Source organism: Argentina silus (genome assembly GCF_951799395.1).
Source record: "Argentina silus genome assembly, chromosome: 3".
Taxonomy (NCBI): domain Eukaryota; kingdom Metazoa; phylum Chordata; class Actinopteri; order Argentiniformes; family Argentinidae; genus Argentina; species Argentina silus.
This window is the reverse complement of record NC_139657.1, coordinates 22,039,145-22,052,643: the sequence shown is the minus strand read 5'-3', so window position 1 is coordinate 22,052,643 and position 13,499 is coordinate 22,039,145. Positions and strand designations below refer to the sequence as shown.

Sequence of the window (13,499 nt, the reverse complement as noted above, 5' to 3'; positions counted from 1 at the left end):
TAAAAGAGGTACAGTAGATCAGAGTTAAATGGCCACCCATACATACCAACATGAAAAGAAGGGTAAGAGGATGAGTAAGCAACTAATATTATTATTTCAGTAGACATCTTAGGTCCAGAACCTTCACTCAATAACCACCATCTCAACAAAGATAAAAATTATTGGGAAATATTGAGTGCCCAAACTAATTAACCTAACCTTGACTAATACTGAGCCAAAATGAACCCTCCAGTCAGGCTGGCAGAGTGGGCACACTACCTTCCAGACCACAATGTGCCAGGTGGGCTGCTGCAGGAGGGTGCCGTGGGCTGCGATGGTGGAGAACATGGTCTGGCCGGCACTCTTGCGGACGGCGGGCCGCGGGTCAACACACAGCTCGCCCAGCTTGGCATATAGGCACAACCACAGGCAGTCGAAAGGCGGGGCCGGGTGGAAGGGCCTGTTGAGGGGCTCGCCCTTCTCCTGGGCCTGCTTCTGCAGAGCCACTTCCTCCCTCTCCAGCTCCTGGGTGATGGCCTCACCCCTCTGGAAGAAGTAGTCTGAGATGTTCCACTGTGGAGAAAAAGGGGGAGAAATGGAAAAAGAGGTTGATAGTCTCTCTCTATTTCAGTACCACATTTCTATTAAAGGGGCCATGGAGTCTAAACTCTGATTTTCCGGTATTTTATATGGTATTTGCACCCTATGAGGAATGTGAAATTGTGAAAAGAAGATGACCGTCCCTTAGTATGACAGCAGTTTGAAAAGTGTTTTCCGATTTACAGCTTATTGTGCGTGGGTGTATTTTGGCCCCTGACACAACGTCAGCAGGGGATCTGATTTTAATACACTAATGACAACCAAGTACACCTCAATCTAATAAATATAAGAGACACTGTAGGCTGCTAAAGAATCGGTAAGCATTGAACTTATGTCATTGAACTCACAAGACAAACGTTCTTTGCTGATATGGACTTATGTGTCTGAAATAAAGTTAAATAAACTGTCAATCAAACAAGCACCTCCATGCTCACACCAGCAGAGCATGTTTGGAAACACAAATTAGAACGATTACATGGCCCCTTTAATGTTATATCAAAGCAACAAAATGAGGTCATAGTTTTAGGTCCTATCCTTAATTTCTTGAATACATAGTATGGAAAGGAACTTTAGCAGACCATCTCTTTCAGTCAATAATCACTTACCAGGAGCCCTATGGAGGTCAGGCTAATGTTGAGTTCCTGGTTCTGGAGCCCGAAGCTGCCAGCTACATCCACTACGACCTGGAGGCACGTGCAAGGCATGGTGGGGAGGAAGTCCGTCACCACCAACTGCAGGCACTGGAAGGCTGTTCGGATCAACGACTCTCTGTCGGTAAAATAACATACTCATAATCAGACTCTCACAAAGACTACAACTACTGATCACATAGTGGAAGTACATGGTGGAAATAGTCAAGACAACAACATGGAAAGCTAGCAACTGTTCTCAAAGCTTTACAGTATGTTCAAGTTCAATACAGGGGAAAAACTGTGAACAGAAAAATGACAAGTGTCTTTTTCTTTTCTGCATTTTTTCCCCCTCTCTTCATATCTCTCTCTCCAGGCCTGTCTTTCCCCAACACTCCTTCTCTTCATCCTTCCCTCTTCTTCCATCCTTCTATTCATCCATCTAGCACTCGCTCCCTCTCCTCCCATCCGGCCTTCCCTTCTCCATCCCTTACCCCTGGTCGTTGCGGATGGCCCCTATGACACACAGTACGAGGGGCCACCCGGGCCCCAGGCTGTCCCCTTGGCTCTGCAGGATCTGCAGCACGCTCTCCAGCTGCTTCTGACGGATGTCTGCGTGGAGCACATTGGACAGCTCCTTCAGAGGGTTCAATAGCAGCAGCTGCAGCCTCTGGGAAGAGAGAGTGACACACACAGACACGATGAAAAAATAAAATAAAAAGGAAGTTAAAGTTTTTTTTACATAAGTGACTGGAGAGATCTTAGCAAATAAAAAAAAACAGGCTTCAGTCACTTCACCAACTTTATCATCCATAATGGATGATTCAAATAGAAAGCGAACAGATCTCTCTCCCTCACTCTTCCAGCGCAGTGCTGTGTGTATATGTGAGAGTAAAAGCTTGCATTTCACATTATTCTACCAGGTCAAAGTAGTGCCACACACAGCTTAGACTGTAACATTTAAAAATGTTTAAAAATATATATTATTTCGAGTAGGGATTTTTCCTAATCAATTATGAGTCCAGGTACGAGTACTTGTGTACATGTTCACATCCATAACGCACATGTACCCAAACACACAAAACGAAATCATGGAATTGTAGCCATTCCATCTTTACCACTGTGTATTGACTATCTGTCCTTAATTGCAATAGATTCAGTATCAATTCACAAATACTGTCTCAAATCATGTTATTGTCTCCCATTGAAACTGCTCTGATAGCCTGTTCTACATGATGGATTATATTGAAAGGGAAAGCACAGTGCTCATGTCCTCTGAATTGGATAGGTTAGTCCTTCTAATACTGTATCTGCGTGATTGGGTCTAGACTGTATAAGTCTGTGTAGGCTACATCTGGGTGAGTGGGTTCAGTCTGTATATACTGTCTATCTGGGTAACTGGGTAGTGAGGCAGTGTAGTACCTGGTTCTGGGCCAATGGTGGGTCGTGCTTGTAGGCCAGGCCAGCTTTGATGAGTGCTGTTACGGCCTCTGCCCCCCACTCTCTCATCCTGGAGTTGGGGTGCTGACAGACCTGCAGGGTGCATCACAGAGGTACACACACACACAAGTGCAGAGAGAGAGAGAGAGAGAGAGAGAGAGAGAGGGAGGGAGGGAGGGAGGAACAGAACACACAGAGGAGAGAGGGGTGAGAGAGAAAATAGGGGGATAAAGGGGGGGGAATGAGAGATACGGGGTGAGTAAAAAAAATAAACAGTTTCCAGTGTTCACAGCTGGTGGTTAAAACAAAGAATCAAAACAATGGGTGTGTGTGTGATTTTGATCCCCAGTGAGAATGATAACCCATGAGGTTATTCCATTTGACAGACAAATAATCATGAAAGCTGTGAGGTGATCAGTTGGCTTTCATAGCTTTGCATTGCCGCACATTTTAGAATTCCATTGATCTCTTAACACCACTAGAAGTGGGACACCGTATCAGCAAACATCTAATTTACTATCTGTATTGCCTATTTGATTGCCGGTGAAGGTGTACCAAATTGACAAGAAGCGCCAGCATATATTTTAAGATGATAGTGAAAATAATGCATTGTATACAGCTATATAGTTATAAACAAAAACGGAGTTAAAAAAATGCAATTCGTGCAAGGAAATGTAGACTAAACATAAGCGCAAAGCAAATCTAATCTGTATGAACTGCACATTGCATTGATGCATTCTCCTAGCACGAACACCTAGATGCCAGGCTGAGAGAGAGACAGAACAAGAAAGCGAAATAAAGAAAGAGCAAATGATTTGAAGGAGAATTTCTGAGCTTACCTTCTGCGAAACAGACAGGGGTGCAAAAGAGAGGGAGATAGAGAAAGACAACATGAAGAGAACTGTTTCTTGCGCGCGCACACACACACACACACACACACACACACACACACACACATAGAACCTTGACAGATACAATACGGAGGGATTATACTAGTACTATAAAGCGGACAGACGCCATTGCAAGCATTAGAAACTAACTTCCATCATTATAGGAGACGACTTGAAAAGTGTGCAGAGTGACACAGCAACAGTATATATCCATACATAGAGTGTTGTATATCCAAAGTACAGCACAACTGTAATACCCTACTTCTACTGTGTCTAATGGAAGGTGTTTTGAACTGGACAATGTATTTCTCCATAGGAACCAATGTCATTTAAATCCTAAATTGACAGTGAATGTAGAGTGAATTGACCCCAACTGAGTGGAATCTTGGTCTCCTTCCATTTGCCTGGCCCACTCTGACAAAGTCTCAAAGGGATCCAATAGCCTAATTTCCAAATATTGTGCGGTGTCAGGCCAAAAATCATTTGGCAAGAGGCTAATAAGCTTAAAGCACCTCACAGACACAGACAGTAAGTGAGTAAAGCACTAGCATGCACTGGTTTTGCCCGGAGCTGGTGCAATAGTGGAAATAAGGCTATTGACTATAGTGACCAGTGAGGTCAAACAGAGCATAGCCCTGCCTGAACTTACCTCTAGAAGGTGTCCAGTGAGAGGCCTCCACAGGATCTCTATGCGGTCCATGTTCACGAGGCCTGTCTCCAGCAGCTTAGCCACCGCAAACAGAGAGGGCTCCTGAAACCAAAGAGACGATTAGTGGACTTTAGTAGGCCTATTACATATTCAGTAATGCATAGTTCCAATAAAATGGCTAGAGGTATGCAAACAAATAATCCCCCCCCACACAAATGCATAGAGATATTATATTGGAGCTATGGCTAAATGCATCGTAAAATTGAGGTCCACAAAACATAGTTCATAAAAATTTTTCAATAATGTAATGTAGTTACCTTGTTGGTACCATAGGCCATTTCCATGGCTTCCAGTGAAAGGGAGCAGAGAGCGTTGATCAGGTGGTGCAGAGACACATCATCCAAGTACCTACACAGACACACACAGTGTGTAAGTACACAGCAAAGTACACAGGTGATCAAAAAGAATGTAAAAAAACATGAGAAAATACGTAGTAGTGGTCCTCACTGGGAGCTTTCAAACAGCCTGGACAGGATGTTGGAGATAACTGGCAGGTCAGTCATCACTGCGGTGGTCAGCACCTGCACACCCGCACCCACACCTCAAGTCAGTACACTAAGGGGACTCAGATGTGTCAGATGTGGATGTGTGTATCATCAGTAGGGTAAGGCTGGGAGATAGGGGGGTCGAGAACAACTCACCGTACTGGGCCCCTCCACTGCACGACCAGGCTTCAGTGCACCACCAATCCCAGGCTTCAGGCCTAGGATCCACACCAGGTGCTAGGAAGAGGTGATGTAGAGAGAGAGAGAGAGAAAGGAAGGAAGAGATGAGAAACAGCATATTTGATGAGAAAATGGAGGGAGGATGGTTGGATAGAAAGAGGAATGGGAAAAGGACAGTAGTGGAATGACATAGGCCGACAGATTTAAAATATATATATAGAGAGAGAGAGAGAGTCAATTACATTATAAAATCAGTACCACTACCTCTTCTAATCACTATAAGCTATGGCACACTGTGCCTGCGTATGGCGGGTGGTTATCTACCTGTAGAGTGGCTAGCACCAGTTGCCAGGAGGTGCCCAGCACTGCCCCGTGGCAGTGGGCGAGGTTCAAGAGGGTCCGCATACACTGGATGTTCTTAGCAGTCAGCTAAGAGAGAGAGAGAGAGAGAGAGAGAGAACACAGTGTGATATAACACTACAGCTCGCATGTGTGAAACTCCACCGTGTGTGTCCATGTTCTGCCCACAGAGCAGGTTACTAGCAGTGTTCTCAGTCTGTGGTGTTGTGTTTTAGGTGTGAGTGTGTGCGAGTGTCCCTTACTCCACATGCACATAGACTATGACAAAACTATTGCGATCCGGCAAAAAACCTCATTGTTTTCCCCCCTGCTAGCAGGTGTGGCGAGTGGGAGCTTGAGCTGGGTGGTTTGGGGTGCACTGCACTTCGTCATTCAAACAATTGACTGGCTGCATCTAAAGGTCCAAAATACTGTTTGAATAAAAGCTAACATTGTTGTAAGGCTAACGAGTGCTGCTGTGGTGTTGCTGACAGTTAGCTTATAATATCACAAAGTAGTTTTAAAACTAACTTTCGCGTGAGTGCCACTGCGACTTTTCCTACATGTGCGACACCCGGAACGCAACTCAGACTGCCGAGTTGCAATCATGTGCACCACATCCCTTTGAAACCATTGGACTTCCACCAGACCTCAACCACATTGCGCTATCTATGTGCACAAATCGTTAAACTGCTGCATGGTCTCCATGCGTACGTCAACTTGCGTGAAATGTGTGGAGCTATTTTTAGCAACAATGTGCGTTTTTATGTTTATAGTGATTTACGGTCCTGTGCTCTGAAGTTCTCCATATTTAAGTCTACACCAAGGGGCAATACAATGGCGAGAGCAGCCTAGGCTACTTGGTAAAGAAGGACAAGAGCAGGTTGACCTTCCCCTTCCCTTCAATGGTAGGCTATTTTATATGACGTCCACTCATATAACCCCTGCTTTATAAAACTTATTTCTATCATATTTGGCGACATAGCAAGCCCACTAATAAGAGTTCCTTTGCAAAGCTTGACAGATATCTAACAGCTCCAATAAATGTTTTTTAGAATAAGATAAACAGAAAGTAAATGTAAATTGTCCCTAAGATTTACAAGGGCTCATATTCAGTTATTCAAACTGGTATTTATGTACTTAGAGACATATTTATCGAGGCTATAACGTAAAGAAAGATCACTGCATATGATATCACAGTCTGAGTCTGCTCTTCAGCTTGTCAACACAAAATATGTTTCGGAACCTTCTAAATATTGAATCATCCAATTTGCAATGAGGGGCCCTTTTTCTTGTTCAATATATGTGTAGCATTGGCCAGCGCCACTATTATCGATCAATATGTGAGTATGTGGGAAATCCAATCCAAAGTGCGCTGCCAAAGAAAGAAATCCGGAAACGGGCTGGGGATGCCTTTAGTGATGAAAGTGATATTCTTACGGGCTTGCGGCGACTATGGAGTGACACTTACCACCACAGTGCCCTGGGGCTGAACGGTGAGAGGCTGTCCCACGGCCACCACCTGCTGATGGGACTCACTGGAGGGGCTGATGATCTGTACACTCTGGCCCTGGATAGAGTAGGCTTTGGAGGAGACAGACACACGTGTCAGAATACACACCAAAAGCACACAGTACAGACACACAGACACAGACGCACACAGTAGACACACAGACACACTATGCCAGCAGTGTGCGCTACAGTGGCTGCAGGAGTTGCCAAACCTGCACACGTACCCTTGTTGGAGAGGGTGGCAGCGTTGCTGCTAAGGACCGTCAGGGCGTAGTGTGGGGGCAGGGAGGCCTTGCAGATGGCGGTGATGAAGGCGTCGCGGGGAGTTACCAGACCTAGGCGCCCACACAGAGATGCCATGGTCAGCTCCGCCTTCAGGATGTTTTCTGTGGCCGTCTCGTCAGTACTGCAGAGAGAGGGCAGAGGGAAAGAGGAATCTATGAATTTGCATATGAACATCATACCAATAAAGCACCATTGAATTTAATTGGAAGAGGACAATAGTGTGTTCCCTGTAGGCCAGTTGAACAAACTTGGATTTTGAGCACTGAGCACTAACCAAGCTCCTCATTCAAACACAACCTGGTGGTTTCCATAAAAAAATCATTTAAAAAAGCGTGTGGTGCAACCATCCACCATTTTCAAAAGCAGATAATTCCTTTGTCAAAAGCTGTGGCGTTGAGAGAAGGGACTATGTTAACATTTGCCTTACTGTCTAGCCATCCAATGCTTACTGTTATCGTGCAGAGGAATGGAGGTGTTTACCTGGCATCCAGTAGTAGAGAGAGAGCAGCCAGCAGACCACACCAACATGCACTGACCATCTCTTCCCACACCAGGTGAGCTCCTGAAACAGAAGGACACAGCACAATTGAAGACTAGACTATGGTTTATTTTTTCCTCCTTCTTCTTCAAGAAAGTCTATATTTCAGCACTGAGACAACAAATTATGCTACTTTAGGCTCTTGCTCTTTCATTACAAATTTAACAATTGAATCTCCCTCAAGAATTGTAGGTACATCATTGACCACTAGAGGTCGTCAAAGCCTCAAACTAGGAAAAAAACTTGAATAGTGCCCCTACCCTTCATCCAAAATCAACCCCTAGACACCCTAGAGATCTGAGAGGATGGGCAGATGCACTAAATACTGTGGAATTTCCATTTAGACAATTAGAGAGCAAGGTGGATCTACTGCCATCTTGCTTATATTTAATCCCTTCACGTCTACTACACAAGTGCCTTAAGACTAGGAGACTATAGGGTTGTTTCTGGACATGGCCCAAGTGTCGAGGGAATAGGGGCTTCTAGGTGCTAAGCATTGTTTTTGGACCAGGCCCTAAACTCCCTCCTCACCAGGTGCAGGCTGGCTGTCCTTGTCTGGGGCAGCTTCTCTCCGTGTGGCCATCTCCTCCTCTTCCTTGGCCAGCTCTCTCTCTATCATGGAGGTGATGCCTCGGACCAGGTCCAGCAGAGCACTGAAGGCTACTGACATGGCATAGCCCTCTGGGATGGAGGGGGGCTCCACCTTGTCCAGCATCTCCAGACTGGGATAAAAAAAGAGAAAGAAACAATGAACTCAGCTTTGTACAGCTTCCTTCCATATCAAAACACCAGTATTGCTAACTATTACAGCAATCAGACCTGATTCCCTTTAATGTGTACACAGCTTGATCAATGCATACGAAGCTAAAGAGGCCTATACTTCAAACTTCCTTGTTAAACTGGCTAAACATGTGCCGTGGGGATGCTTCTGTGTTTGCATACTCTGGTGTTACTGCTTACTTTGGTGTTCCCTCTCAGCAAGAGCCGAGACTGAGCATTCAGAGAAATGACAACAATATTTACAGCTAATGGCCTCCGGGGTGTCTAAGCCTTTGATGATCACTGTAATGTGTTCCCCTGTGGTTTAATAACGATTTTCTCCAGTAGGCTCTGTGTGACTAGATGTAATAATTAGGCTGGAAGCCCTCTTGGTGATTTAGACATACACGGTAATTGCCATAAACCTCATTTTGATATATCACTCAATAACATGAGTTCTTATGCCTTCTTTTATCGATGGGCGTGTGTGTGTGTTTAAATGAGAGAGAGTGTGTGAGTGATCCTCACTAGGTGGCCTTGGCACTGCCCTGCACGCTGACAGTCATGAGGGGGATCCAGGTACCGCGGTACTCAAAGGCAGCCTGTGTGGTCAGACTCCCGCTCACACCCCCAGCTCCTGGACCGCCCTGGGCAGCTCCCTGGGCCCCAGACCCCGACCCACCTAGAGAAATAAGGGAGGGAGGGAGGGAGGGAGGGGGAGAGAGGAGAGAAACAAGGCAGAGGGAGAGAGAGAGAGAGGATGAAAGAAAGAAAGAAAGAAAGAAAGAGAAAGAGAGGGAGGGAGGGAGGGAGAGAGAGAGAAAATAGAGATCCATTTGTTTGATCAACAGTTTTAACAGTCAGAAAAACCTTTTAACCTGATTTCACAATGAGCAAGAGAATAAAAAGATTTTTTTTAAAAAAGAAAAGAAAAGAAAAGTTCTCCACAAATACAATACAAACAGTGGTACCTCCCCAACAGTCTAGCTACCATGTGGAAATATTTTCATTTCCCTACCTCCCAGTAAATACAAAAGTTAAGTAGCAGTATCTCCCCCATCAGTAGATTATGGTTAGCGTACTGACCGGCCGGTGCGTTGGTGGCGGCTGGATTGCCTGTGTTGGGGACGATGAAGAGGGACTGAATGAAGGAGCCCAGGGCGTTGACGATGTCTCGGAACACCTTGGTGGAGTGCTGCTTCATGTCATAGGACTGGCAGAAAGACCTGAGGCAAGGGGAGAGGTTGGTGAGTAAATGAAGAGGGAGTCATAGAGGGGGGTTCAATCCAAAATACTGTAGAGAGAGAGGTGAGGGGTAAGGGTTAGTGTTGGTATTGAGGGTGTGTGGTACGGTTAGTGTACAGGTGGAGGATAGCATTGATTGGTGTTGACTATACCGTATGTGGTAGGGTTAGTGTTAAGAGTGTGTGTGTGTGTGTTCCTCACCGTAACAGGTGCGGCTGTACACAGAGCCTGTGTACCGACTCCACAGCCACCGCCCTCAGCCACTGGGGCTTCTCACCATCCAGGAACTTCACCAGCAGAGACAGGAAGATCTCACACTCCGTCACCTACCACACACACGCACGCACAAGCACACACTCAGCAGAGTACAACTACATTCTAAATCGTGAGCTACCCAAGATTCTATAACGAGAGATGACAGAGTAAGGGGATAATACAGTGGTTTCCTGGGAAGCTACGGAAAGACTATGGTTTCAGCCAAGCCCGGAACACATGATTCAACCAGTCAAATGCAGGGTTAAGGACACTATGCTGGTAATAGTGTGTCCCCTCCCCTCACCAATAAGCTGTAGAAATGTTTGATGAGCACCGAGACCACACGGAGCAACCTCATACAGATGGGGAAGTAGGGCTTCTCCACGGGGGCGGGCGACGCTGCGCTGCTGCTGCCCTGGCGGAACTTGATGTTAGGGGAGAACAACTTGATGACCAGGGGACACACACGCTCCTTCAGCAGGAAGCTGAACTCCTGGTGCTGTACGAGAGGTCAGAGGGCACAGGACGGGTCAGAGTCATTCAAATACAAAGACACACCAATTGTGAGAACACTGAAGAATGTGTCATGTATTGTGTTTACTGTCACATGATAAAACAAATGTAGCAAGTCAATCGCATTGTTTGCTGTGATTAATCACAAATGAATCGATTTTGGTTTGGTCAAATTAAGCACTAATTCAAGAGAAAAAAACTCTACATTGGTTTGTAGATGTCATACAAAAAATAATCTGCATCAGATGTAGATGTACCATATTCTCAGCCAATAACAATTCAACTAGGTGTGATAAAAGTCTCTGTACCTAGTAAAATAAATAAAACATGTTCTCACTTGTATATACTCCCCCATATCCATGGTAACCAACATGACAAGCTACTGTATAGGGATGGGATACATGGATCTTCTCAGATGAAAGCTACAACAACACAAATTCAAAGGGAATAATAAATCCCCAATGTTTCTGATTGAATTACTGTACTATAGGAACCTGACTAACTGTAAAATCTCTTCAGCCTATGACAAGAACTAGGCCTGTATCAAAATGTAAGGAGTGGACATAGAAGACAAGTTAACCACACTGGGCACAGACAGTGCACGCAACATGATTGTTGCAGCAAGACTACTGCCCTATGAGCATCTGCCCTTGACTACGCACTTTGCACTTTGTTTCCCTCCAAGACAGCCTCCACGTTTAATTGTCGGTTTGAACAAGGAGCTGTTCAGAATCACTAATCTACAAATCACCGCCTACAAGAAATAACCACCGATTGTTGAACAATATCAGTGAATCTGCGCAGTGTCTTGCTGAGGCTGATCATCTCAAATGCAGAGAGTGGCATTCAAATAGGGAAACTGTGTAAAAATTCATGCGTTAACTTTGACAGCCCTAATTGTGTTGTATGTAAAAGAATAACTCCAACAAAAAATGCTTTTATTTTTGCTTAAAAATTATTGTCACAGCTTAATATTGATTACAGATAATGATTCTGTGTTGGTACCTGCAGGAAGACCCCAGGGAAGTCATTTAAGACTGACTCCAGGAGCTCCAGTCCAAAGGTACGTGTCATTTCCGTCATCCCCACCAGCCAGTAGGGGGCGTCAGCGTTGACCAGCTGGCACAGGTCCTGTAAGGGCACACAATAACAATACAATAACTCCATACTGTAGTACTGAATCATCATAGATAGCTGCAGCATGGGAAGATTGAGCATCTTCTCAATGGTGTTGGTGTAGATGCACTTCAGACAAGTAGCTTTTTTTCTTTTTTCTTGTTCAAACCCAGCTGAATATAAGAGAGGTGTATTGGGATACATAGAGGTATGGAGGGCTGTCTCCCCCTAGTGGACACACCTGAAACAACATGTAGGCGTCTTTGGCGCTGGGCCTGAGGGTGCTGACAGACCTGCGGTTGGTGTTGCCCTGGACTTGAGGGGGCTGCTCTACGATGCCTAGAGAGGAGAGGAGGGGAGGGGAGGGGATGGGATGGGAGGTAGACATGAGACGGAGGTTGCATCTCAAAAGTCTTTCCTTGATTCCTTGTGTCCACTCTATCAAAACACATTGGAAGAGAATGACAGAAGGGAGGAACCTCAGACCTTTTCCTTCAATGTATTTAAAAAGAAAAAGAGAGAGGATAGAGGACGCAATTAAAGACTTTTGAGATTTGGCCAGAAAGAGAGAGACGAGACACAGCTGTGACCTCAAGCCTGAGGGGATCAGCCTCTTACTCAAAAAGCATAAACAAACACGCACACACACATGCACGCACGCACGCACGCACACAAAACCACAAACATCTTACAATTTAATCATGTGACTTCCTCTTTTAATGCAACTCTAAATGCAGAAGAGGATGCACACACGCAGACAAGCACACCCCACCTTATTTTACAATTTGAATACTTCCAGGGTATACAATTAACTTTTTGGTCTCCCAGCCAAAGTGTCTGGTGGATGAGAAAATTCACCAGCCACTCAGATGTTTTTTACCAGCCACATTTTTATTAAACCAACATTAAGGCAAAGATCACAAAAAAAACACAACGCATGACTTCTGAGTCATTGAAAATTACTCCCTGCACAGAATGAACCTCCTGTAGTAGGCTTTAAGTTTTGCGTCTATCCCTGTCAAAACACTGCTAAATACTTTCCCCTGCATGTTTTCTATCTCACACTGTTGCGTGTAAGTTAGTTGGTATCTTGTGCTGTTACATAATTGCGGATCACACCAATTTCGATTTTAAATTGAAGCATAGTATTCGTGAACCATTGTTGGCTACTCGTTAAAGTGGCTGGTAAGATTTACAGATTTACTCGCCAATGCTAAAATCTACGGCATTTGGAGGGTGGTAATTTTTTCCCCTGGTCACTTCATTACATTATTACACCCAAACTCTAAATGCAGAAGAGGAACACTGCAGAAAAATCTAAAAAAGGTCTGAACAAAACCTCATTATGTTTTCATTGAACTCAGGCTTAAGTCATGGGATAAGCAGCTTTAGGCAATCTAAGAAGAAACTAACCCCCTCACTTTTGTGGCTGGGGACAAAGTTAGAGGAGAGGTAGAGGAGGGTTTTGGAATAGAACCAGTGTGATGTGGAATTCTGATGTACTCTGAGCCACTCCGACTCTCGAAATGGACTCTATTTCCCATGAGCACTCTGCTCCGTCTCCTGACCTTTGAATCGCTCGTCCTCTGCGACCATCCTCTCGAAGACCACAGTGACCACCTGTCGGACAGTGGCAGCGGCGGTGTTGTTGGTGATGGTGTCCTTGGTGAAGTGCAGGCGGAAACACAGGACAATGGCCTGGAGAGAGACAGAGGAAGACGCAGTTACTAATGCACACATCTGGATACTGTACACTCAATGAGTATAATGCAGAATGGTATGGTACATGACTGCATGAATGTCTGGCTAAATGCTAACTTGAAATTCACAAGCATAAATTCTTACCACTGAAACCAACATCAGAGTAATAACATAAGCTCACAGATTTCAAGAGTGAACAAATATGAGGCTTGAGAGTGTATTGAGTTATGTGAATAAAGGGTTACTGCATATGTTACTATGTGTATTGTTGTGTGTATACAGGTTATTGTGTGTATACAAGGGACTGTGAGTGTGTGTGTATAT

At 44.9% G+C, this 13,499-nt stretch overlaps 1 protein-coding gene across 4 annotated transcripts in view; it reads right to left on the bottom strand.

The window, feature by feature from the left end:
• Positions 1-13,499, bottom strand: part of mon2 (MON2 homolog, regulator of endosome-to-Golgi trafficking) — a 29,502-nt gene that overhangs the window by 6,883 nt on the left and 9,120 nt on the right. For 3 of the 4 annotated variants that reach the window (XM_083666807.1, XM_083666808.1, XM_083666809.1), the window contains exons 5-24: positions 13,043-13,172; positions 11,716-11,813; positions 11,364-11,489; positions 10,150-10,344; positions 9,792-9,916; positions 9,432-9,571; positions 8,874-9,027; positions 8,118-8,308; positions 7,529-7,610; positions 6,988-7,169; positions 6,723-6,835; positions 5,237-5,341; positions 4,889-4,969; positions 4,695-4,768; positions 4,505-4,595; positions 4,188-4,289; positions 2,631-2,741; positions 1,703-1,878; positions 1,185-1,347; positions 259-552 (exon numbers count right to left, since the gene is read on the bottom strand). In XM_083666807.1, the coding sequence (XP_083522933.1) occupies positions 259-552; positions 1,185-1,347; positions 1,703-1,878; positions 2,631-2,741; positions 4,188-4,289; positions 4,505-4,595; positions 4,695-4,768; positions 4,889-4,969; positions 5,237-5,341; positions 6,723-6,835; positions 6,988-7,169; positions 7,529-7,610; positions 8,118-8,308; positions 8,874-9,027; positions 9,432-9,571; positions 9,792-9,916; positions 10,150-10,344; positions 11,364-11,489; positions 11,716-11,813; positions 13,043-13,172 (2,733 nt within the window). Of the gene's footprint in view, positions 1-258; positions 553-1,184; positions 1,348-1,702; positions 1,879-2,630; positions 2,742-4,187; positions 4,290-4,504; positions 4,596-4,694; positions 4,769-4,888; positions 4,970-5,236; positions 5,342-6,722; positions 6,836-6,987; positions 7,170-7,528; positions 7,611-8,117; positions 8,309-8,873; positions 9,028-9,431; positions 9,572-9,791; positions 9,917-10,149; positions 10,345-10,695; positions 10,735-11,363; positions 11,490-11,715; positions 11,814-13,042; positions 13,173-13,499 lie in introns of those variants that run through there. The other variant, XM_083666810.1, reaches the window with a different exon arrangement.